The sequence below is a fragment of the Lissotriton vulgaris genome, chromosome 8 (assembly GCF_964263255.1).
Source record: "Lissotriton vulgaris chromosome 8, aLisVul1.2, whole genome shotgun sequence".
Classification (NCBI taxonomy): Eukaryota; Metazoa; Chordata; class Amphibia; order Caudata; family Salamandridae; genus Lissotriton; species Lissotriton vulgaris.
Window position 1 is genome coordinate 109,023,939 of NC_141696.1, and position 27,270 is coordinate 109,051,208.

At 49.1% G+C, this 27,270-nt stretch overlaps 1 protein-coding gene across 2 annotated transcripts in view; it reads left to right on the forward strand.

The window, feature by feature from the left end:
• LOC147693557 (secreted frizzled-related protein 2-like) overlaps window positions 1-27,270 on the forward strand; it is a 51,171-nt gene that overhangs the window by 5,209 nt on the left and 18,692 nt on the right. For both annotated transcript variants that reach the window (XR_015299260.1, XM_086933775.1), the window contains exon 2: window positions 21,982-22,059. Coding sequence is in view for 1 of the 2 variants with exons in the window: in XM_086933775.1 (XP_086789901.1) it covers window positions 21,982-22,059 (78 nt within the window). In the remaining variant the exon portion in view is untranslated. The remainder of the gene's footprint in view (window positions 1-21,981; window positions 22,060-27,270) is intronic.

A 27,270-nucleotide genomic window follows, 5' to 3' on the forward strand; every position in this document is an offset into this window, starting at 1 on the left:
AGCTCATTAGCTTCTGCCTGCTCTCTTTAGCTCCTTAGCTTCAGCCTGCGGATGTACCATGTTACAACGCATACTATTACAACTACCTACCGTTACAACGCGACCATTACAACGCATACCATTACAACGCATAGCGCTTTGAGGTGCTGGATAGTGGTAAGTATAATTTACTATTCTAACTCCAGTCCCCGTGGACCCTAGGGAAGGTGTTGGATAGTAAATTATACTTATTCCCTATCCTAGAGCGCCCCCCAGCGCAATGCGTTGTAATGGTATGCGTTGTAAAAGTCGCGTTGTAATGGTAGTGCGGAGTAACGAATGCGTTGTAACAGGTGTATACCCAGCCTGCTCGCTTAAACTCCTTAGCTTTTGCTTGTTCTCTTGAGCTCCTTAGTGTCTGCTTGCTTTCTTTAGCTCCTTATCTTCTGCCCGCTCTCATTAGTTCCTTATCTTCTGCCTGCTCTTTAGCTGCTTATCTTCTGCCTGCTCTCTTTAGCTCCTTATCTTCTGCCTGCTCTATAGCTGCTTAGCTTCTGCCTGCTCTCTTTAGCTTCTTAGCTTCGGACTGCTCTTTATCTCATTATCTTCTACCTGCTCTTTAGCTGTTTACCTGCTGCCTGCTCCCTTAAGCTCCTTAGCTTCTGCCTGTTGTCTGTAGCTCCTTAGCTTCTACCTGCTCTCTTTAGCTCATTAGCTTCTGCCTGATCTCTTAAGCTCCTTGCCTCCTGCCCGCTCTCTTGAGCTCCTTAGCTTCTGCCTGCTCTCTTTAGTTCATTAGCTTCTGCCTGCTTTCTTTAGCTCCTTAGCTTCTGCCTGCTCTTTGGCTCATTAGCTTCTGCCTTCTCTCTTTAGCCTCTTTAGCTCCTTACCTTCTGCCTGCTCTAGTGAGCTCCTTAGCTTCTGCCTGCTCTTTAGCTCCTTAGCTTCAGCCTGCTCTCTTTAGCTCCTGCCTGCTCTTTAGCTGCTTAGCTTCTGCCTGCTCTCTTTAGCTTTGTTCCAACGCAAACTCAAAACTTGGCTGTTTACTACTCTTTAAGCTATATTCCTCTCTTAGCATGTAATCAGTTAGCGCCGGGACACCCCCTCTGGGGGTAGCTGTGCGCTTTATAAGCTTCTTAAATAAATAAATAAATAAATAGCTGCTTAGCATCTGCCTGCTCTTTAGCTGCGTAGCTTCTGACTGCCCTCTTTAGCTTCTGCCAGCTGTGTTTAGCTCCTTAGCTTTTGCCTGCTCTCTTTAGCTTCTTAGCTTTTGCCTACTCTCTTTAGCTCCTCAGTTCTGTCCTGCCTTCACACTTTGGTCATTGCCAACCTAGAGCAGCTCCATCACAGCCTGTGGCCGTCTTGAGTCATTCTCTACTGCACTTAACGTGAGGCCACAAAGCTCTAACTAAGAAAACAAGCCCTTACCTCTTCCTATTGGTTAAAGTTGTTGTCCCCTTAGTCACATCCCGCTAGGGGGTTTCTTTTAGAAGGTTTCCTTTGTGCTTATTAAGTCAAATTCTCCCCAAAGGGCTTTCTGACCATATTCTGTTGCTTGCCTCGGGTACTTTACGGAACAATAACCTGAGGCATTCTAAAAAAAGCCCGATTTGCACTAAGGTGTGCCACAATTCTACTAGGTGAGTTGTTGTGGATCTTCAATAAGACACGGCTATCAATCAATCATTCAGGCGTTTATTAAGCGCAACTACTTACCCGTGAGGGTATCAAGGCGCTGGGGGTTGCAGGCTCCAGTCCATCAAGGAGGGGGTCCGTCGAAGAGCCCGGTTTTGAGGTTTCTTACGAAGATGGGAAGTGACACTTTCTGTCTGAGGTGGAGCGGAATGTCGTTCCAGGCCCTGGCTACGAGGAAGGAGAAGGAGCGGCCTCCCAATCTGGTTTTTCTGGTGCGAGTGACCACGGCGTAGGAGTGCTGGGCTGATCGTAGGGTCCTTTGGGGTGTGTGGAAATTGAGTCCCCTGTTCAGGTAAGCTGGTCCGGTGTCGTGGAGGGCCTTGCGTGTGTGGGTGAGCATCTTGAAGGTGACTCTTGCCTCGATGGGAAGCCAGTGCTGTGTGCGCAGGTGCTGGGAGATGTTTCAGTGTTTTGGAAGGTTGAGGACCAGTCTTGCAGTGGCGTTCTGGATGTTCTGTAGCTTGTGGGTGAGGTTTTTGTTTATTCCGGGTTAGAGTGCGTTGCCGTAGTCCAGTCTGCTGGTGACCAGGGCGTGAGGGACAGTCTTTCTGTGTTCAAGGGGGATCAATTTGAAGGTCTTAACATAGGAGGCGGAGGGTGTGGTAGCAGGAGGACGAGACTGAGTTGATCTGTCGGTCCATTTTGAGCTCGGAGTCCAGGATGATTCCCAGGTTGTGTGCGTGGTCCGTGGGGGTGGGTGGGGTTCTGAGGGCGGGGGGCCACCAAATGTCGTTCCACAGAAGGGCAGTGATCGTCTGAGCCCCTCGACACATACTTACCTCCCAGGTGTCCTGCAAGTACTCCTGAAACTCACATTTATGTGTTGAGAAATGACAATGGAAATTTACTATGTTTAATGAATCCGTGTAGTGATGAATACTCCATAACTGTATGGCCAATTATTGCCCAACAATACATACTTGCCACCTAACAAGGATGCACCACAGTGGTCAAGAATGCCGCCCGACAAATTCTCCTCCCAGAACAACATTGGATCGATCACAGGGCAAACCCTTCCTTGTATCAAGGTATGATCCTAAAGATATGCCTCAGCAAGGGAGAACATGGCATACGAGCATGGAGTACCTGACGTCACACCCATCTCAGCCTCAAGAGGAGGTCTCGACACTGCTCATGGCTGCTTGAATGCAGAAGATCTGGTGATTAGCAACACAGCAGCCACCAGAGAAGAGGAGTGTGAGAAGGTGGCCTGATATGCAGTGCTCACTATTCTAGTGAACACTATGTATCAGTCCAGCAACCCTTATTGATGATTGGTTGTAAGTCAACCTTATAGACCAGCTATCCTAGTAGCGTGGATACGAGCAGTCTAAGGCTAAAGACTCGAGAGGGCGTGTTAAGCCAGCTGTTATATCACGCATATACCCCTTGAACACCAAGTGAAAGGACACCACACAAGTGTTATGAAAATAAACAGTGTATTTATTAAAATCACAACAGCCCTGTACTCTTTATGAGGACAGGGTACTAAGCACAAAACAAAACTCTTACGAAAATACTTAAGTTAGCACAGTATATACAAATGCCCGAGGGGCACGGAAAACCATATACTCTGAAAGTGGAATGCGAAATTACTAGCAGGTAAGTACTTGACTAATAGGCTTTGGAATCGCTAGGACTACGTTACTGAACCTTCAGATTACTAGTAGGAGGCCTAGGGGACTCGGGTGCAGAGTGTGCACTCTCACGCGGGATGCGGGACAAAGTCTATGGAGGCTAGTAAAAGCAAAGTTAGTGTTCTCGGGCGAACCCGACTAGGTAGGTCAAAAACGAAAGTGGATCTGGACCCTTGGATAGTGAGGCTATGCTGGGGCACCGAAATGCCGAAGTTACCTAGCCCAGGGGCTGCAGCTGCATAGGTCTGAAAAGACGTTGGGAATCCTTGTTGACGAACCAGGAGCCTGAAGAAAGAAGTTGCTGGCAGGCGACCAGTGAAGATTGCTCGAAGTGATCCAAGCCTGGATCGAAGATGGATGACACCTGAAAGCAGAGGGGACCAAGTTCTTAATCACTAGCCAGTGATTGTGTGGGCACCAGGATGGCACCGGGCGAAGTCACCTCGACCAGGTGAGTGGGCGACGCTGGGCTCTGCAGTCTCACGGACCAGGAGGCGTTGTCGGCGACCAGGATGGAGGTGCAAGCTGTCCCACGATGGTTGATGCTGTCGACGTCGCTGGACCCAGGATTGGGGCAACAAGTCTTTGCAAATTCAAGCCCACGCGGTGGACCTAAAATGGCGTCTGGAGTGGACCAGGAGGGTCCGGGGTGCCTCTCTTGAAGAAGGAAGCAAGGGCCAGTCTGGAGGAACCAGACCAGCAGCAGTGATGTCGTCGGGCGTCGTGAAGAAGGCCTCAAGCCAGCCGGCTAGTAGCCACACAGCGCGGTGGGCAGGCAAAAGCAGAAGGGCCCCACGCAGATCGTGGAGATGCTGGAGGGCTGATCTTCGGTGCTGGAGCTGCTCAGATTTGGGGCTTCTCGGACCCCAAAGCACTCACCAGTGGAGCACACGGTGGGCTTGTTGCAAAGAAGTCGTGCAGTCTTGGCGATCGTCGGTCCCTCGAGGTCTCGTCGCACTCACGGTTCTCAGCTTTGCTGTAGAGGTGAGTAGAGGTCAGAGGTGCCAGGGAAGCCGGGTCTCGTCGAGCTGGGTCGTCGGATTCGTGAAGAAGGACTTGCAGCAGACCGCAGTGTTCTTAGGATGGTGCCTGCGGATGCAGGGTGACTACTCCTTAGCCACAAGGGAGAATCTTGAAGAAGAAATCTTGATGTCCTTTCGCAGAAAGTCGTGTCTTGATTCCAAAGATGATCTAATTTGAACAGGGGGCCCGCTCCTATCTTTATACTAAAAAAGGGGGCTGACCCGGTGACTAGGTCCTGCCTATGGGTGGGACTAGGAGGGGGGTGGTTACACCCCTCTGCCATGCCGGACTTTCCCCAGGCCAGGGGCTGGTGTGCCCCTGGAACTGGTTCTGACCGGCCTATGCGTAGTGAGCACCGGGGTGCCACTCAGCAGTCACCTTCCTGTAAAGCCCTGCCTACCCAGGATACACAAAACCATGTCTGGGACGGTGCTAGCACCGCCCCTAACAGGAAACCCTTTTGTCCAGGCTCCCCTCGCTGGAAGGACTCCCAGCTGCAGGGGGTCAGACTCGTGTCTGTGGTGGCAGCATCCATTTTGTGGAGCTGAGGCTTCGTTTAACTTTAACCGGGGTTCACAGTTACAAAAATGTCGTGTCCCTCTAGAAGGGTGGAATGCTAACCCCGTCGCCAGAATTGGCGAGGGGTTAGTATTCCAATTCGTATGACACCTTACTCGACATGTTTTGATAAAGCAATACCAAAGATAGCATTTAACCGCGAGGATTATAATGCACTTAAGAGTATATGGTATGCGATATCATGGAACAGCTATTGGGACTTGATTCCGCAAGCTGCAGACAGGCTCAGCTCATGCCAGAGCACCATCTCACACGATTCCAAGCACTCTGCCTTCAGGATTGTTAAGGCCTGCCATAGGAGTGACTGATAGGAATCTGTGTGTCCATTTTAGGGTTAGATATAGGTATACTATATCTATAGCAAAGGGTGATTACACGACTTTGCCCCAGCTGTCATGCAGCCAGTTGTGTCAAATTTAGGAGGCCAGCCAGGGGTGGCATAATACATGCTTCAGCCCCTGGTAGGCCCTGGGTACACCTATGCCCTGAGTTACAGGGTCTGATAAGGTGGCCCAGTACCAATTGGTAAATGCACCTAGGGTACATGTTGCAATTTAGAGAGAGAACAGCCAGGCTGTGGGTCTGATTGGCAGGCCCACAGCCAGAGAAAGTCGTAAACCAGTGAAACAAAAGCAAAAAATCTGGGTGATCATAGGATTGCAGACCCTACTCTCCTACATGACCCCCCCCAAAACTTTGGGACAATAAGCTAACCTTGACCAGGTGAGTCTTCTTGTTCTAAGTGGAAATATCTGGAGAGCCCATCGGCATTGCCATGATCAGTACCAGGTCTATGTTCCACTGTAAAGTCCATCCCCTGTAGGGAAATGGACCACCTAAGCAGTTTGGGGTTTTCACCCTTCATCTGATTTAGCCACAAGAGGGGCTTATGGTCGGTCTGAATCTTGAAGTGAGTGCCAAACAAGTATGGCCTCAGCTTCTTCAGGGCCCAAACCACAGCAAAGGCCTCCCTCTCAATAGCTGACCAATTCTTCTCTCTGGGGGTCAGCCTTCTGCTTATAAAAGCAATGGGCTGGTCTTGACCATCAAAATTCAGTTGAGATAGAACAGCTCCCACACCCAACTCAGAAGCATCTGTTTGGACAATGAATGGTTTGGAGTAGTCTGGACTCTTAAGGATAGGTGCTGTGCACATGGCCTGCTTTAGGTCATCGAATGCTTTTTGACAGCCTGCTGTCCACTGAACCTTTTTTGGCATTTTCTTACTTGTCAGTTCATTTAATGGAGTCACAATTGATCCATAGTTCCTGACAAACTTTCTGTAGTAACCAGTCAGGCCCAAGAAAGCTCGAACCTGAGTCTGGGTGGTTGGAGGAGCCCAGTCCCTGATTGACTGTATTTTGCTCTCCAGTGGCTGAACCTGGCCTCCACCTACAAGGTGGCCCAGGTATACAACCTGTGTCTGCCCTATCTGGCACTTAGTGGCCTTGATAGTGAGGCCTGCTGCTTGCAGAGCCTCTAACACTTTCCTCAGGTGGACCAGGTGATCCTCCCAGGTGGAGCTAAAGACAGCAATATCATCTAGATATGCTGCACAGAAGTCATCCAGCCCAGTGAGGACTTGATTCACCAACCTTTGGAAGGTGGCAGGTGCATTTTTCAGACCAAAGGGCATTACCACAAATTGATAATGTCCACCAGGGGTTGAAAATGCTGTCTTGGGCTTGGCATCCTCAGCTAACCTGATCTGCCAATACCCAGCTGTCAGGTCAAATGTACTTAAGTAGTTGGCAGAAGCCAATCTATCTATAAGTTCATCTGCCCTTGGTATTGGGTGGGCATCAGTCTTAGTGACTGCATTGAGACCCCTGTAGTCTACGCAGAACCTCATCTCTCTCTTACCACCCTGGGTGTGAGGTTTTGGCACTAGAACTACTGGACTAGCCCAAGGGCTATCTGAGGGTTCAATGACTCCCAACTCCAACATTTTCTGCACTTCAGTTTTTATGCAGTCTCTAACATGATCAGGCTGCCTGTAGATTTTACTCTTGACTGGCAGGCTGTCACCAGTGTCAACCTCATGGGTACACCAATTGGTCTGACTGGGTGTCAGAGAAAACATATGTCTGAAAGACTGAAGAACCTGTTTACAGTCTTTCTGTTGATGCTCAGAGAGGCTGCCACAAAAGACAACACCATCTACTGACCCATCATCAGGATTCTGAGTGAGCAGGTCTGGGAGAGGGTCACTCTCTTCCTCCTGTCCCTCATCTATGGCCATGAGCAAGCTCATGTCCTTCCTGTCGACATATGCTTTGAGCCTGTTGACATGGAGCACCCTGTGGGGGCTCCTGGGAGTTCCAAGGTCCACCAGGTAGGTGACCTCTCCCTTTTGCTCAAGAATTGTGTGGGGCCCAGACCATTTGTCTTTGAGTGCTGCTGGGGCCACTGGCTCCAACACCCACACCTTCTGTCCAGGCTGATAAACAGTCAGGACAGCCTTTTGGTCATGCCAAGCTTTTTGAAGTTCTTGACTGGCCTTAAGGTTTTCAGATGCCTTCTCCATATACTCAGCCATCCTGGAGCGGAGACCAAGTACATAGTCCACTATGCTGGTTGCAGGCTTTTTGAGAGGTCTCTCCCATCCTTCCTTCACCAAACACAGGGGGCCTCTCACAGGATGCCCATACAAAAGTTCAAAAGGGCTGTAGCCAACCCCCTTTTGTGGGACCTCTCTGTAAGCAAACAGAAGGCAGGGTATCAGGACATCCCATCTACGCCTGAGCTTTTCAGGTAGTCCATGAATCATCCCTTTTAGGGTCCTGTTGAACCTTTCAACAAGCCCATTGCATTGTGGATGATAGGGTGTAGTGAACTTGTAGTTGACACCACATTCCTTCCACATAGCAGTTAAGTAGCTTGACATGAAGTTTGCACCTCTGTCAGAGACAACCTCCTTAGGGAAGCCCACTCTGGAGAACACTCCAACTAGGGCCCTTGCCACTACAGGTGCTGTAGTGGTCCTAAGTGGAATAGCTTCAGGATACCTGGTGGCATGATCCACTACCACTGGTGGCATGATCCACTACCACCAGTATAAACTTGTGCCCTGATGCTGTCTGGGGTTCCATTGGACCAACAATGTCAATCCCCACTCTTTCAAAGGGTACCCCCACCACAGGCATTGGTATAAGGGGGGCCTTTGTTGTGCCACCTGACTTACCACTGGCTTGGCAAGTGACACAGGAGCGACAAAACTCCTTGGTATCCTCATTCATGTAAATGTAAATGTAAATGTATTTGAGCTTATATAGCGCACAGCTACCCACAAAGGGTTTCCCGGCGCTTGCTTAGGGAACCCGTCCTGGTATTCCCCTGTGAGATAACCCTGGCAGGGTATCCACAAGGTGAAAGCCAGGCATCCCGCCGCGAGGGGCCGTTGTGGAGATTAAGCAAGCTATTGCCCAGAGTCGCAGAGTGTGAACCCGTGAGTCGAGAAGGCACCGGAGCGAGAATTATCGAGTCCGTGGAATTTTTGAGCCCAAGACCCGCCGAGGCAGGGAATTGAACCCTGGTCCAGGGCCGATCACAGCTTCTGGGTCTGCCGCCTCTAACCCCTGAGCCAGTCCTCTCCATTCATGTGAGGCCAGTGAAAGTGTGAGACAAGCCTGTCCCAAGTCTTTGTCTGGCCTAAGTGACCTGCTAAGGGAATCTCATGGGCCAAGGTAAGGAGGAAACCTCTCTGAGACAAGGGTACAACCAGCCTCCTGGTCATGCCAGGCTTGGGGTCTCTTGACTCAGTGTACAGGAGTCCATCTTCCCAGTATACCTTGTGGGTACCTGTGGCGTTCCCAGCAGCCTCAGCAGCAGCCTGCTGTCTGAGGGGTTCAAGAGAAGGGCAGTCTAACTGGTCCTTCCCCAGGTCTTCCCTTGAGGGTCCCCCTGAACCCAAGAATTCAACTTGATCAAGTTCAAACTCTCTGGGCTCAGTTTCCCTCAATTCCTGTAGGTCAGCCTCCTCTGAGACTTGATCCTCAAACTGGGGCAAGGGGGAAGGCACAGCCTTAACCCTACTGCTCTTCTTCTTGGGAGGTGTCTGGTCCATTGTTCCAGGATCAAGCACCTGTTCAGTGGGGCATTTCCTGACCTGTGACCTGGTCACAGCAAACACATGTGCTGGCAAGCCTAACATTTCCATGTGAGTCCTCTGCTCCACTTCTGACCATTGTGATGACTCCAAATCATTGCCCAACAAACAATCCACTGGGAGGTCTGAACTAACTACAACCTTCTTTTGGCCAGTTACCCCTCCCCAGGAGAAAGCTACAATTGCCATACTGTGATTGGTAGTGACATTGCTTGCATTGGTCACCAGGAAATCTGTACCTGGCATGATCTGTCCAGGGTCCACAAAGTTAGGTGTCACCATGGTGACACTGGCACAAGTGTCCCTATAGGCCTGAGCCATTTTTCCATTAATGAAAGGTGTCTGTCTGTATTTGCCCAAAGTATTGGGACTTATATCAGGGGACATATCCACATCCCATGTACAAACAAGGACAGCCTGAGTGAGTGTGCCAACGAAGTTGTCACTCCCCTCAGAACCCAGGGTTAACCCTACTAAACCCTTGGGAGGTGCACTACCACTGCTGACTGTACTAGGGGGCACAGGTGCCTTAGGGGCTGCAGTGGCAGGAGTCTGCCCTCCTCCTTTCTTGGTGCACTCACTAAACCAGTGAGTTTTACTTTTGCAGTATTGGCACCACCTTTTAGATTGGCCTTCTTGGTTTTTCTTCTTCTGGGGAGCCTGACCCCCACCCTCTTTGGGTTGTTGGGGACCTGTCGAAGACTTCTGGTCATTTTGTTCCCCCTTAGAATCTTTACCCTTCTGGTCTGCTTTCTTCTGACCACCTTGATTCTGGCCCTGGTTCTGTTTAACTCTTGTTCTGACCCATCTGTCTGCCTTCTTTCCCAATTCTTGGGGAGAGGTCAGATCTGAGTCAACAAGATGCTGATGCAACAACTGGTTCTGACAATTGTTTAAAATTTGTTCTCTCATGATCAAATTGTACAATCCTGTATAATCAGTAACCTTACTGCCCAGCAACCAGCCCTCCAAAGCCTTAGTGGCACAATCTACAAAGTCAGACCAATCTTGAGACTGAGTTTTCTGGGTATCCCTGAACAGCAACCTGTACTGCTCAGTGGTTAGGCCAAACCCATCAATCAGTGTGTTTTTCAAGATTTGGTAATTGTTAGCATCCTCCACTCTGGTAGTGAGGAGCTTGTCTCTTCCTTTACCTTCAAAGGAGAGCCACACGATAGCTGCCCACTGACTCTGGGGAACACCTTGCACAGTGCAGGCCCTCTCCAAAGCAGTAATCCATTTATGGATGTCATCCCCTAGTTTAAAGGGGGGCACTATCTTACCCAGGTGTTTTGTATCAAAACTCCTTTCCCTATTGCTAGGTACAATGCTGCCACCAGTGGGGACTACCCCACTTAACTGTTGCTCTCTAGCAAAGGCAAGCCTCTCTTTGGCCAGGGCAAGTTCTTCCCTTTCAATCCTCAGATTGGCTGCCCTTTCTTTAGCTTCATACACTCTCCTCTGAGGGGAAGTCATCCCTCTTTGAGAAGAGTTGTGAGAGCCATTGGTTTGAAGGGATCTGCCAGAGCCTCTTGATAGAGATCTGGCTCGTCCATTCCCAATGTTAAGCTGACCTGAGAGTGGCCCCAGGGATCCCCCAGTACCACTGTCATGTTTGCTTAAGTTGGACCTGGTTAGTCTGCTGACTTCTACCTGTCCCTTGTCTGCCTCATCCCCAGAGGGATCCTCATCCTCCTCCCCCTCTTCAGTCTCAGCTGAGAGGTGGATTAGGTCAGGGTCTCCTCTGGTTCCCTCAAGGGGAGGCATACCTCCATCTGGATTAGAAGAGCTAAGAAGTTTCTCAGCTTTTCTGGCATCATAAGTCTCTAAGAGACCAATCAGAAAGGAAGTTGTGGGGTTAGACCCCTGCTTAATCTTCCTAGAGGTACACACTTGTCGTAACTCATGGAAGCTAAGCACAGTATATCTGGAAGGGAGGACCTGTGGAGGGTCCACTGACACAAGGGGAGACTCAGAGTTTCCTCCTTTGTCTGACATACTGTTTCTAGTGTGGTGTAAGTGATGCACCTACCTACACTATGTGTTTGCCTACTGATCCCTTGCTAGGAGTTGCAGCCAAGGTGTGCTAAGCCTTGAGGAGCTGCAACAGCTGGTTCAGTAGAACTCAGAGTATTCTAAGCTTAGTTATATGTACTAACAGTACTTATGTGATCTTTCAACAAGATATTCTTAGGATACGTGTGGTAGAACAACAGCAAGCTCAAATCCCAACCGCTGCTCACCAATGTGAGAAGGTGGCCTGATATGCAGTGCTCACTATTCTAGTGAACACTATGTATCAGTCCAGCAACCCTTATTGATGATTGGTTGTAAGTCAACCTTATAGACCAGCTATCCTAGTAGCGTGGATACGAGCAGTCTAAGGCTAAAGACTCGAGAGGGCGTGTTAAGCCAGCTGTTATACCACACATATACCCCTTGAACACCCAGTGAAAGGACACCCCACAAGTGTTATGAAAATAAACAGTGTATTTATTAAAATCACAACAGCCCTGTACTCTTTATGAGGACAGGGTACTAAGCACAAAACAAAACTCTTACGAAAATACTTAAGTTAGCACAGTATATACAAATGCCCGAGGGGCACGGAAAACCATATACTCTGAAAGTGGAATGCGAAATTACTAGCAGGTAAGTACTTGACTAATAGGCTTTGGAATCGCTAGGACTACGTTACTGAACCTTCAGATTACTAGTAGGAGGCCTAGGGGACTCGGGTGCAGAGTGTGCACTCTCACGCGGGATGCGGGACAAAGTCTATGGAGGCTAGTAAAAGCAAAGTTAGTGTTCTCGGGCGAACCCGACTAGGTAGGTCAAAAACGAAAGTGGATCTGGACCCTTGGATAGTGAGGCTATGCTGGGGCACCGAAATGCCGAAGTTACCTAGCCCAGGGGCTGCAGCTGCATAGGTCTGAAAAGACGTCGGGAATCCTCGTTGACGAACCAGGAGCCTGAAGAAAGAAGTTGCTGGCAGGCGACCAGTGAAGATTGTTCGAAGTGATCCAAGCCTGGATCGAAGATGGATGACACCTGAAAGCAGAGGGGACCAAGTTCTTAATCACTAGCCAGTGATTGTGTGGGCACCAGGATGGCACCGGGCGAAATCACCTCGACCAGGTGAGTGGGCGACGCTGGGCTCTGCAGTCCACGGACCAGGAGGCGTTGTCGGCGACCAGGATGGAGGTGCGAGCTGTCCCACGATGGTTGATGCTGTCGACGTCGCTGGACCCAGGATTGGGGCAACAAGTCTTGGCAAATTCAAGCCCACGCGGTGGACCTAAAATGGCGTCTGGAGTGGACCAGGAGGGTCCGGGGTGCCTCTCTTGAAGAAGGAAGCAAGGGCCAGTCTGGAGCAACCAGACCAGCAGCAGTGATGTCGTCGGGCGTCGTGAAGAAGGCCTCAAGCCAGCCGGCTAGTAGCCACACAGCGCGGTGGGCAGGCAAAAGCAGAAGGGCCCCACGCAGATCGTGGAGATGCTGGAGGGCTGATCTTCGGTGCTGGAGCTGCTCAGATTTGGGGCTTCTCGGACCCCAAAGCACTCACCAGTGGAGCACACGGTGGGCTTGTTGCAAAGAAGTCGTGCAGTCTTGGCGATCGTCGGTCCCTCGAGGTCTCGTCGCACTCACGGTTCTCAGCTTTGCTGTAGAGGTGAGTAGAGGTCAGAGGTGCCAGGGAAGCCGGGTCTCGTCGAGCTGGGTCGTCGGATTCGTGAAGAAGGACTTGCAGCAGACCGCAGTGTTCTTAGGATGGTGCCTGCGGATGCAGGGTGACTACTCCTTAGCCACAAGGGAGAATCTTGAAGAAGAAATCTTGATGTCCTTTCGCAGAAAGTCGTGTCTTGATTCCAAAGATGATCTAATTTGAACAGGGGGCCCGCTCCTATCTTTATACTAAAAAAGGGGGCTGACCCGGTGACTAGGTCCTGCCTATGGGTGGGACTAGGAGGGGGGTGGTTACACCCCTCTGCCATGCCGGACTTTCCCCAGGCCAGGGGCTGGTGTGCCCCTGGAACTGGTTCTGACCGGCCTATGCGTAGTGAGCACCGGGGTGCCACTCAGCAGTCACCTTCCTGTAAAGCCCTGCCTACCCAGGATACACAAAACCATGTCTGGGACGGTGCTAGCACCGCCCCTGACAGGAAACCCTTTGTCCAGGCTCCCCTCGCTGGAAGGACTCCCAGCTGCAGGGGGTCAGACTCGTGTCTGTGGTGGCAGCATCCATTTTGTGGAGCTGAGGCTTCGTTTAACTTTAACCGGGGTTCACAGTTACATACATGTCGTGTCCCTCTAGAAGGGTGGAATGCTAACCCCGTCACCAGAATTGGCGAGGGGTTAGTATTCCAATTCGTATGACACCTTACTCGACATGTTTTGATAAAGCAATACCAAAGATAGCATTTAACCGCGAGGATTATAATGCACTTAAGAGTATATGGTATGCGATATCATGGAACAGCTATTGGGACTTGATTCCGCAAGCTGCAGACAGGCTCAGCTCATGCCAGAGCACCATCTCACACGATTCCAAGCACTCTGCCTTCAGAATTGTTAAGGCCTGCCATAGGAGTGACTGATAGGAATCTGTGTGTCCATTTTAGGGTTAGATATAGGTATACTATATCTATAGCAAAGGGTGATTACACGACTTTGCCCCAGCTGTCATGCAGCCAGTTGTGTCAAATTTAGGAGGCCAGCCAGGGGTGGCATAATACATGCTTCAGCCCCTGGTAGGCCCTGGGTACACCTATGCCCTGAGTTACAGGGTCTGATAAGGTGGCCCAGTACCAATTGGTAAATGCACCTAGGGTGCATGTTGCAATTTAGAGAGAGAACAGCCAGGCTGTGGGTCTGATTGGCAGGCCCACAGCCAGAGAAAGTCGTAAACCAGTGAAACAAAAGTAAAAAATCTGGGTGATCATAGGATTGCAGACCCTACTCTCCTACAAGGAGATTCAGACCTTGTCTGGGGTAGGATGGGGAGGAATTGATACAGGGCAGTGGACTATGATGAATACCGGAAGGCGCACACAGCCTGACTGGATCCCCAGACAAACATTGTACAGACAGCAATACTCACCAGACCAGATACAAAAACAGGCACCGAGTATGCTTGGATCACAAACTAGGAAGGTAGGTTTTAACCATAACACTGTGTGCTCAGCCCTGTATCTTTCTGAGGATGGAACAACGAGCCACAGTTTCAATTGTACAGTAACACTTTTCCATAGGACTAAACATGTTAGCCGTGTCATTCGCACACTGCAGGACCATCCGACACTTGTATGTGCAACAGGCACTTAGCTTCTCTTACAAAACTGGAAACAAACAGTATGGATTGGGATTTACTGGACATTTATCATGTAAACTAAAAGTGAAACATCTGACATGGATCGTACAACAGTAATGTGATTCCAAGTACATCCGAATTCTCACATGCCCTTCGTTGTGCAGTTTAGTATTCTGGCTTCAGGATTTATGCACATTGTATGGGTCTGCTGTGTGCATGTTCAGGCATGTGCACAGCATAGGGGCTGGACCACCATGTCCACCTTGAAATGAGTGACATCAGAACCACCACCTTGAACCCAAGCTGGCAAGACCTGGGGGGAGGACTCATCTGACACAGAACAACACGAGCTCTCTGCACCAGGGGATGGATCAGAAATACTTGGCCCTAATTTGCTCCCCTGTGCATAGGCAAACAAAGCTCTGTCTCCTGCACTATCCCTCCAAGTTAGCACATATGATGAGACCGCACAGAAGAGACACGAGTTCTTGCATGAGTGACTGTCCCTTCTGGAGTCCTTCAGTGCTCTCCCTAAGTGGTCGGGGTGCAGATACTGACAGTGCGGCGCCTGCTCCACTGTCGCATGTAGGTGCAACATACTTCCGGCCTCCCTTTGAAAAACACTATGACCCCCATCTGGGACCAATGCAGAATGTGGTTGGGCCCCCTTTGGTGATTTGTCCATGTCCCTTCCCGAAGGACACCCGGGGAAGCATTCTAAATGTGTGCCACTTCCTGGATAGGTCATGTTTAGGGGAAACAGCCATTACATTGCATGCCATTACAATGCAACCATTACAACGCATGTCACTACAACGCATGCGACTACAACACATGTCATTACAACGCACTATAAGATATGTAATGGGAAATAGTCATTTTTACCCATACACTATCCAACACTTACCCTACTGTTGCACTCACTGGAGTGGGAATAGTAATTTTTACCCCTACACTATCCAACACTTACCCTACTGTTGCACGAACTGGAGTGGGAGTAGTAATTTTTACCCCTACACTATCCAACACTCCTACTGTTGCACCAACTGGAGTGGGAATAGTAATTTTTACCCCTACACTATCCAACACTTACCCTACTGTTGCACGAACTGGAGTGGGATTAGTAATTTTTACCCCTACACTATCCAACACTCCTACTGTTGCACCAACTGGAGTGGGAATAGTAATTTTTACCCCTACACTATCCAACACTTACCCTACTGTTTCACCAACTGGAGTGGGAGTAGTAATTTATACCCCTAGACTATCCAACACTTACCCTACTGTTGCACTAACTGGAGTGGGAGCAGTAATTTTTACCCCTACACTATCCAACACTTACCCTACTGTTGCACGAACTGGAGTGGGAGTAGTAATTTTTACCCCTACACTATCCAACACTCCTACTGTTGCACCAACTGGAGTGGGAATAGTAATTTTTACCCCTACACTATCCAACACTTACCCTACTGTTGCACTAACTGGAGTGGGTGTAGTAATTTTTACCCCTACACTATCCAACACTTACCCTACTGTTGCACTAACTGGAGTGGGAGTAGTAATTTTTACCCCTACACTATCCAACACTTACCCTACTGTTGCACTAACTGGAGTGAGAGTAGTCATTTTTACCCCTACACTATCCAACACTCCTACTGTTGCACCAACTGGAGTGGGAAGAGTAATTTTTACCCCTACACTATCCAGCACTTACTCTACTGTTGCACTCACCGGAGTGGGAATAGATAGTACTTTTTACCCCTACACTATCTAACATTTACCCTACTGTTGCACTCACTGGAGTGGGAAATAGTAATTTTTACTCCTACACTATCCATCTCTAAAACTACTGTTGCCCTAAAAGTATTATGCCTTGTAATTATATGTGTTGTAATGGTATGCATTGTAATGGAATGCATTGTAAGTGTAGTTTCTAAAAATGCACTGTGATGGCATGCGTTGTAAAATCATGCGTTGTAATGGATGTTGCGATGTTAAAACCGTGTTGTAAAGACATGCGTTGTAAAAGTTTGCATTGTAACGTGTCCTATTCGAAGAGAGCCCCTGGTCAAATCCATATAAAGGCAGTATATACAGGGGTATAAAGACCACAGAAGCAAACAAGACTACAGCCGCCCTAATGAAATGATGGGGATGAATATATTGCCTCAATATAAAGCATTAAAGCTTCTTAACCACATCGATGCTGATGACGGAACCGCTCCGTCATCAGCCGCGGTGGTGCTGTGCTGATGACGGAGCGGTTCCGTCATGGCCCACCCGACGCGCCTGCGCGGCACGTTCTATTGAGCGGGTGGGGCCATGACGGAACCGCTCCGTCATCAGCACAGCTCACCCGAAGATGGTGACGGAGCGGTTCCGTCACCAGCGTGTGAACGCTGCGCGGCCTCCCCGCCCCCTTAGCGCTGCGGCGGAATAGCCGCCGCAGCGAAGGAGTTCATAAAGCCAAGTGATTTAACAAATACATATACAACAAGCATTTACAATGCAACGGTCTCGCCTTTACAAAAGTTAGAGCTATTGGCATTGTAAATGACAATTTTTTTTATGTGTTGGTTTTGAAAACAGATAAATCAATGGCATTGTCATTTACCGTGCCAATAGCTTAATATCTCGCAAATGCGAGACCTATTGCATTTGCACCCACACACACACACAGAGCCACACACACACACACAGAGCCACACACACACACACACAGAGCCACACACACACACACACAGCCACACACACACACACACAGAGCCACATACACACAGAGCCAAACACACACACACACACAGAGCCACACATACAGAGCCACACAGAGCCACACACACAGAGCCACACTGTACAACATGGCTAAAAGAATTACATTGACAAAGCCAATAGCTCTTATGTCAGTGAGGCCTACTGACTTTGCCAATGTTTTCTTTTGCTTGGCAAAGAGATATACAGGCACTGACTTCTAGGAAGGAGCTACATCTCACTCGGAAATGACCAGTTGCAATGCATTCTAGAAGTATGAAAATCATACATATTCCCGCGGTACCATAAAGCAAGTCCAATGTTAGCGCTATATGAAATCACAAAAGTAAATAAAATCTTCACATTAATAAACATAAAGAGCGCACAGTCCAGGCCAGCATCGATCGTAGTAATGCGAAGAATTAAATGCACTGTACCGTATTTTTCTAGTTAGTGCTGTTGATATTGGTGGGGAGCAGTGACGGGGGAGGCTGGGTGATGTTGTGGGGCGGGCTGGAGATGGGCCAGGGGCAGGCCGCTGTCCCTGGGGAGGGAGAGGCTGCAGGAGGAGGGAGTGGGAGGGAGTGACGGAGGAGGCTGGCTGAGGATATGGGAGGAGAGCGCATTCCTCGCCTGGACTGGAGAACAGCAGGGTCTGCCGAGACCCAGAGACACACAGCGCAGCAGGCTGGAACACACACACCACACCTTGCACACATGATGACTTGTGCTTACACACACACACTGACATTCACACACAACTTGCACACACGCTGACACTCTCCCACACACAACATGCTGACATTCACACACCATAACTTGCACACACACTGACATACATGCACACACTCATACTTCCACGCACACACAACTTTCACACACGCTGACACACACACACACACCATAACTTTTGCACACACTGACTCGTGCTTACAAGCAACCCGACACACACCACTTATGGACACACTCACAACTTGCCCACAGGCGACACTCACACCCACCATTAAATCATACACTGACACTCGTGCACGCACCCATACTTGCACACTGGCACACTCATGCAAGCACCCACAACTTCACACACACTGACACACCTACATTTTGCACACACACGGACTCATGGTTGTACATACACATATACACACACACACAGACACACCTACAGCTTGGCACAGCCAGGGCCCTCACATGCTGCTCAGAAAGATGGATAAAAGGCAAAAAGGAGAAAACGAATGAAAAAAAAGGAAATGCTGGAGAGAGATAGAGATATGAAAAGGAATTCGGTGGAAGAACAGGGCACGAGTAGGAATCAAGACTAACCGCTTTGGTATTCAGCGAGCCCGGTATTCGGCAGAAAACTTTACAAATTAAGAGCGTTCCTGCCGAGCCCCGACTTACCTCACACTCTCTGGACACCCTTCCCCATTCTTCTCACACAATCCAACGGTTCTTCCGACATCGGCAGTAGACAGCACCAGTAGGAGAGAGCAGAAGGCGACGGACCCTGCGCACCAGAGAGTCTGCCAACTATCTGTTGGCAGATGGCAGCCCCGATCCGGGCTCCTGCGCGGAGACGGTCCCAAGGGCAGTGAGACACCCCAGGGGCAGTGAGACACCCCAGGGGAAGTTAGACACCCCCTGGGCAGGCGCAGTGACACCTCTCGGGAGGGGGTGTCCATCGTTTCCTCACCTCATGCAGACCCACCAACAGGAATTTGCCGCAGTTCCTCCGAATGTAGCAGCCCTGTCGGAAGAGTAGTCCCTGGAACTTTGCTCACAGGCAGAGGGGCGCTTTCTGGCCCGAAGCTTTGCCCTGGCACCGAGGACGCACCTTGGAGATCTGCTCCAGGGCGAACGCCGCATCACAGTAGCGGTTCCTCTGGCGGCTGCTCAGCCCCAGAGGCCGCCCGCTGCTCTTCCGCTCGAGAAGCACCACCATAGTGGGAGCGCGGGACTGCTCTTCAGAGCCTAGGCGGCTCGGGCTGGGCGGGCGGCAGTGGCTGGGCTGGCGCTGCTGGTCCTCATGCTGCTGCTGCTGCCGGCGGTGGGGCGGGCTGCACGCCTCCCATTGCCACATTTCGTAAGGCTCCGGGGGCTCTGCCGCGTCCCACATCCAGAGGCGGTGGCGGGGAGGTGGCGCGGGGGCCGCTCCAGCCTCTCCTGCCCCCGGGGCGCGTCCAGCTGGGGAGTGCGGGCGCACAAAGGATGGTGCTCCGGGGGTCTGAGCGGCGCGTCCTCGGCTGGTTGCTGCTGCTGGAGGCCTGTTGCTTACTTCGGAGGTGGCGCGGGGGCCGCTCCAGCCTCTCCTGCCCCCGGGGCGCATCCAGCTGGGGAGTGCGGGCGCACAAAGGATGGTGCTCCGGGGGTCTGAGCGGCGCGTACTCGGCTGGTTGCTGCTGCTGCTGGAGGCCGGTTGCTTACTTCGAGGGCCGGTAGGAGTACATTATTCAAGTTTTTAGACCTGCTGGTCTGGCAATATTTGTATGATTTTCCAAGACCTGTATCGCCATGTGGTGAACCAGGTTTCCTTTAAATGGGTCGATCTAAAAATTATTGAAAAAAGCCTTTATTCAAACCCCCTACATTTTCTCCTAAAGAGAGAGAAGGTACAACAGTTGTCTGTCCATGTTAAGAGAGCTCCCAAATGCCCATTAAATTTCCAGGCTCATCCAGAGTTACTTATCAGGTGCAGACATGTGTTGAAAGCATGGACTTTCATCTATTTCAGTCTTTCTACCATACTTGTTTATAATTAAATTGTTAGTGAAGTTCCTAGGCAAATGCCACCGATTAAGATACAGACTTCAGACAATGTTGAATTTATTTCAGCAGGTGCAGGGCTTCCACGTATCAACAAAAGAACAGAAAAACCCAATTAAAGAAAGTCTATGTTAATGCATGCAGTGGGGGAAGCCTTCTCTGTCTCGGCCGGGTAAGGGGGAGGAGGAGCAGGCGGAAGGCGGGCGCATGCAGCGGGGAAAGCCTTCTCTGTCTCGGCCGGGGAAGGGGGGAGGAGGAGCCGGCGGAAGGCGGGCACACACAGAGCCCAGCAGCAGCGGCAGCCAGGGAGCACATCGGCCAGGACGGGAGGGGGAGAGCCCAGGAGACAGGAGAGGAGAAAGGTGAGAAGGGGGGAGAGGAGGCGACGAGGAAGAGGTAAACAGGAAGGAACTAAGCCCCGTTCTTTTCAGACTGGGGGCGTGTTTTTCTTTCTCCCCTCTTCTCCATTGGCTGGAATGTAAACAACAGGTGTGTTTTTGACTTGCTGATTACCATTCCAGCCAATGGAGAAGAGGGTAGAACAAACCTAAAAAACACGCCGCCCAATCCGAAAAAGATGGGGCTTAGAGCTAGACAATGGCATAACTGAGACCTCTTCTCCAATGGCTGGCCGCCATTTAGGAGGCCAGCCAATGGAGAAGAGGGGCGGGATTTACCCTCGCTACTCAGAGTCATTAAATCTCGCGAGCGAGACTGCGCATGTGCACAGCCTACGCCATGCGAGACCTAAAAAGACATTACTGAGTTTGTTTTACATAAAATATTGTATATCATTTTTATTCCAAATTCGATATAAAGCTTTTCAAGTACACACACAATTTGAATACATGGAATATCCCATACGTTAGACACATAGAAAAACGCAATGAATACCGAAAAAACTCGCTCTGTGGATGATCATTCATTACCTCCAAACCAAACACTCATTCTCACTCACATGTTGTACACATACCTGTCATACCACAAATATCAATCATGCAGAAAACACCTATAAAACATGATGGAAATAATTATAAGAGGTCACAAGGCCCAAGATAACAGTCTCTTGTCCAATCTATTTATAGATATTTGTAATGTAAATCTTCCATACATTCAATCCTTCATAGTAGGTCAATGGGACATGAACTATAATCATTTCAAATATTCTGTTCCTTGTTTTTCTGTCTTAGTTATAGCTGGCACATGTTACGGTGAAGACCCAGATATCGGTCACACCTTCTTCAAGGCAAATTTAAGCATAAACACCAACCAGAAGGGAGAAAAACGGGCTAAAGCGTAACTCAGAACGAGGTCCTGTAGGGAAATAATAGAATCACTTGAAAGGCTCAGAAACAAATAAACTTACAAACGCTTTAGCGCTCTATATTAAAGCAAGATATTCCGCCCCATTATTTATTTAGGCAGGATGTTGTTTTGTTTGCTACTGTGAGAGTTACCTTCTGTACCTGTAACCCCAAAAGAGCAGGGGGAGTTAATAGACCTTAAAAATGGGACCTTTTAATCTGACTCTGAGTGTGTTTCTCCAAGAACCTCTTGCCTGTGTGCTTGCTTCAGTCAAATGAGGCATTTAGATGGTCTCCGCTATTATGTAATTGCTTGTAGCTACTCCATGCAATAATGGAATTCCCACTTACAAATGCAGAACCGTAAACGTACCGTCTAGGGAGTGGGGTCCACAGAAGCCGTCTCCATAATTTCTGTAATGCCAGAGTACCCTGGAGTGTTAAAATGGCCACAAATGGTTTTTGTGCTGCTTTGTGAGTTTTCACCAGTGAGCATTGTGAGTCCTTTGCTTCCATTTGGGAAATGAGGGTGTGACCTGGAAAATAGGGAGAAAGAGCACATCGAATTTGCAAGCCTGGATACAGGGGGAAATGAACGGCTAGTTTGGCAGACATAAGCAATTCAAATGTATTAATATCTGTATAATCAGTAAATCGAGTTGTTGCCCCCCATGTTCTTCAAATTCACTAGTTTTTCCGATTTTACCATGTGTGAAGCCATATCCCTCTAGTTACTGCCCATAGGTGTCAGAGACATCACTGAGTTACCAACTTGCATTCAATATGTGTGGAGGGAATTCTGATCTTGCTAAAAGGCTGGTATTTCTCCCTAACCAGATAACCCCTGTGCCGCCTGCATAAACCGAGGAGAAAATGAGAAGGAGTTCCTGGAAAACTTCTGTGCCAAGGATTTTGGTGAGTATCCCACATTTTGCTGAATGCCAAAAAGGATTCTCCTGTGAGCAGAATAATTGTGTGATTGGTCATCCTAAAATTGTTCTTGGCAGCGAGTGGGATCCAATTTTCAAGGTGTTGGATTGCATTCAGCAGAACATGTCCTTGATAGACACTGACAACATGATAGAAAATATGCACATTTATGAAGGGGAAATTGCATAGTGCTAGGAAATATTTCCCAGAAGGGACACACATACTAGGTGGATTCACTGTGTAAGAAGCACCATGCTTAAGTAAACGAAATGGACTTTAACATTTACAGGAAGGGAATTAGGGATGATATGGAACAATATATTATGTATATGTGTCTGTAGTACTTGTATAACATGAACCTGTGTGTATGAGTGCTGTAGGTTGTCAAAGGCAAAGATTCATTCAACAAGTGATTGGATGGTTATGTGGGTACTAGAGGTGGACTGTTACTGCAACGCAATGTAGTATTCTCTAAAGCAGAGTAGGCATGATAGTCCAGGATCAGCTTATATAAACAACTAGCTTACCCGTCGCGCGTTGCTGCGATCTCAGAAGAAAGGAAATTTAAGGAAACTTGTTATGATAACATTCAATTTACATTGTGCCATTTTTATTGAAACTTATTCATTTTAATATGGAAAACATTTCAAAGTGTTGTTTTAATTCTGTTTATTTATTCGAGTGCTTGTGGATACACGGTATTTTTTGTTTTTCCGTCTGGTGCGTACAGGAATAAATCAGAAGTTTTTCTGACGCGTGAGCTGGCCACATACAGTTGTCCATGTGAGAAGCACGGATTCTCCAAATGTAGTCCACACACTTGCAGCGATTGTCCTTGTGCTTTGTTGATGGTCATTGCAAAAGCAAGTCGCACCGTAAACTGTAAACGTTCAGTATTGGAAAGATTATGATGGCCCTGGTGAGCCGGGGGGCGATATTTAACATTTTTTATTTTTGCCATAAACCTTCGCGGGAGTGTACTCAACAACTTTTAACAATTTGTTTTACATTTTTTATTTTTTTTGCCAGAAACCTTCGCGAGAGTGTACTCAACAACTTCCCTAAGTTTCATGGCGATCGGCTAAATGGTGTAGTAATGCATAAAGGACAAACATGTCAGGTTTACTCCACGGGATCCAGTCGATGCAAATATGGTTCCACCTCCAAATGTCACCAACACCCTGAAGTATAAACACAGGGTGTTCGAGCCATTAGGCGAGGGAGAAAAATAACAAACTAAAATAAAAAATGTGGGATGGGTAAAGGTAGGGTCAGCAGGGAAAGGACGCCTGTAACAGAAGACAAGACAGATTTCAGTCAAGTGCTTACTAGCATGCAGTACTACTCTCATATAGTCTCACTAATAAAGCATGAAAATAGATAAGTACCTGGGCAGAAAGAAAACCCGACCTTTGTTAGAAAACATCTACAATCCTTCTGCCATAATCTGTGAGGAAGGCCTAAGGAACACATAGACATATGGTAAATGAACACAGTCCTGTCTTAACATACACACACACGCCGTACTGAGACACTTAACCCAACACTCACAACATACCACAGAATTTGCCAGAGGACTCAATGTACAAGGGGGGTCCAAATGTATCCACAGAAAATAAAGTCACTCCAACACAAAGTAATATGGATACGGTAGTGTGTAGGGAGCAAAAACTACAACACTCCGCTCTCTATAGAATAATCCAACAGTGTGTGCATGGATAATGCCAAACAGAAAAACGTAGTTGCGACCACCACTGAATTCTGTTAACCATACACCCAATGGATGACAGGACAATAAGACCAGGGGAATCTGTAGTTTCCTCACTACAAGCCCAGATCCTTATTTCCACATGAATACACAGTATATAACGGAGACGCGTAGTTGCCCTCACTACAGCGCCCGCTATCACAGTTCCAAGGATATTGCAAAGTGTACGGTAACACGTGGTTTCGACCGCCACTGTGTTCCGCCACCTCCAAATGGCCCAATCGTTAAATGCAGTGCAATGACCTGCCAACTGTAAATGCAGCATGTCTCCGAGCCCCCCGAAGACAGGAAAACAAACAGCTGACCGCGGAAGCGGCCGGGGAAAAGGAACAACAGTACCTGCGGGCGCCGAGTCTATCACCAGCCGGGACAGGATGCGGAAGCTCTCCCCACGAGCCCTAGGGGAGAGAGAGCCCACAGGAGTCACAAAATGGCTGGCGTGCAGAGCGTCCGCTCTCACGCCGAAGACAGCAAGGAATCCAGAATAACGCGCAACCGGAAGCGCGTCGGGTCCCGAGTTAAGCTTCCTGCGGGACCCCGCCTACTCATGGGAAATGTAGTTTTCCCAGTGCGGTAGGCGCGAAGGGGCTGCGAAACCTGACAGTACATCCCCCCTCCCCTAGCGCCTCCTAGGACCAGGGCGCTGGGGTCATCTACGATGGAAAGCACGTACAGCCGCCGGTGCATGTATGTTCCCCACGGGCTCCCAGGAATCATCCTCCACCGAGTAGCCCTTCCATGACACCAGATACCAAAGGACGCCTCTGCACAGTTTGGAGTCCTTGATACACCGCACCTCGTATTCAGCCCCAGCATCTCGAAGCACCGGAGGGGTGGCCTTCCTTCTTGCCGAATGAGCTGGTTTCAGCAAGTGACAATGAAACACAGGATGAATACGCAACGAACCAGGCAGTTTCAATTTGAAAGCAACAGGGTTGATACGTTTCACAATGGTATAAGGCCCAATGTATCGTGGATGAAACACACTCCGCAACTTGAACCGAATGTTGCGAGTCGACAACCAGACCTTATCACCAACCTGGAATGAGGGGCCCTCCTTACGATGTTTATCCTCCCATTTCTTGTACACTGCTTTAGCCTTCTCCAGATGCGCCCTGACCTTCTTGTGCAGAACACGGAGCTTCCGTACTTGTCCCAAGACCGTAGGCTGCCGAGACACTTCCTCCGGGATGTGCACAGGAAGGATGCGTGCATCAAACCCATAGTTAGCATGGAAAGGTGAGATCCCCACAGAACAGTGCCAAGCGTTATTATAAGCCATTTCGGCCATCCATAACAGGGAAACCCAAGACTCCTGTGCATCCTCAGCAAAACACCGCAGATATTTTTTCAATGTTTGGTTTAACCGTTCTGTTTGCCCGTCCGTCTGTGGATGGAAACTGGTCGAGAGGGAAGACTGTATATGCAATGCCTGACACCACGCCTTCCAGAATCTCGCAATGAACTGGGGACCCCTGTCAGACACTATGACCTCTGGGACTCCATGTAATCGTATGACATTGGTTAGCAACAATTGAGCCGTCTGCCGAGCAGTTGGCAAGTTGACACATGGTATAAAGTGGCCTAACTTAGTGAGGCTGTCAATGACCACCAACACAGCCGATTTGCCCTGATCAAGAGGGAGTCCTGTGACGAAATCCAGACTTATGGTCTGCCAAGGTTTCCTAGGGGAAGGCAACTTTTTTCTGTCCGGTTGTGTTTTTAGCCCTGGCGCATGTCTCACACTGCCCAATCCATACAGGGACATCGGTGTTAACTGAGTCCCACCAGAAATGCCGTTTCATGAGCCGCATGGTTTTTTGCACCCCCTGATGTCCTGCCAAAGGGGACTCATGACACCACATGAAGGCCTTTTTTCGCAATGCTAGAGAGGGAAGAAACAATCTGTTCTCTTGAAAAGGCAACCCATTCACCAAAGTGCGATTTCCCCCATATGTGGCCCAACTGACCCAGGCATCATGATTCTTGGCTTGTCGGACAAGGTCCAAAAAGGTATTGGCCTGTATTGCGCAAATCACCTTCTCGGGACTGACTATTGACGCTTTAGCGTCTCCTTTGTCCTTCTCCTCCGCCTGGTCTCGTCGGGATAGGTAATCGGCTTTCAGGTTGTCTGTCCCTGGTCTAAAGGTAATGGTGAAGTCGTATTCCGCAAAGAAGAGCATCCACCTCATCTGTCTTTGCGTGAGGTGCTTTGCGGTCTTCATATACTGAAGGTTGCGATGGTCTGTATAGACGGTGACAGGGGATCTAGCCCCCCAAAGGTATTGCCTCCATTCCTGAAACGCTCGTTTAATAGCTAGCAGTTCCTTCTCGGAGATGGTATAGTTCTGTTCTGGAGGGCTTAGTTTTTTGGACAGATACGCCACGGGGTGGAGCTGACCGGTGTCCTTATCCCTTTGAGACAGCACGGCTCCTATAGCTTCGTCGGAAGCATCCGCTTCAACAACGTAAGGATGTTCCGGTCTAGGATGTGCCAGAATTGGAGCCGTCGTGAAAGCCTCTTTTAGATACTGGAATGCTGCTGTGGCTTCGGGTGACCACGCAAACTGCACACCTTTACGTAACAATCTCGTCAAGGGGACTGCTACTTGGGAGAACCGCGCAATAAATCGGCGGTAATAGTTGGCGAAGCCTAAAAATCTTTGCACGTCCTTCACACAGGTAGGGGTAGACCACTCCTGTACCGCCTGTACCTTTCTATCTGACATTTGCAGTCCCTCGTGACTTAGCATGACTCCTAAGAACTCGACCTTGTCCACACTGAATTCGCACTTACTCAACTTGCAGAACAAACGGTTTTCTCTCAATCTTTGGAGCACCTCAGTTACATGTCGTGTATGGTCCTTGACGTTTTCCGAGTAAATCAGGATATCGTCAATGTATACCACAGCACTGATATCCACCACATCCTTCAAAACGTCATTCAAAAAGTATTGAAATGCCGCTGGGGCGTTACACAGCCCGAACGGCATCACAGTGTATTCATACAAGCCGTATCTCGTTTTGAAGGCGGTTTTCCATTCGTCCCCCTCGCGGACACGGATCAAGTGATATGCCCCCCTTAGGTCCAATCTGGTAAAAACCTTGGCATACCGTACTTGGTCCAGCAAAACAGAGATAAGCGGCAGTGGGTATCGATTTCTGATGGTGTTTTTATTGAGCATTCGATAATCCACACAGGCCCTTAAATCTCCGTTGGCCTTTTTGATGAAAAAGAGGGGCGAGGCAGCCGGGGACCTGGATGGGCGTATGAAGCCGATGTCCACATAATGGTCCAAGTACTCCTTCAGATGAGTAGTCTCAGGGTCGGACAATGCATAAACCCTACAGGATGGGATGGTGGCTCCCTCCACTAGATCAATCCTACAATCATATGGCCTATGTGGAGGGAGATTCTCAGCCTGACT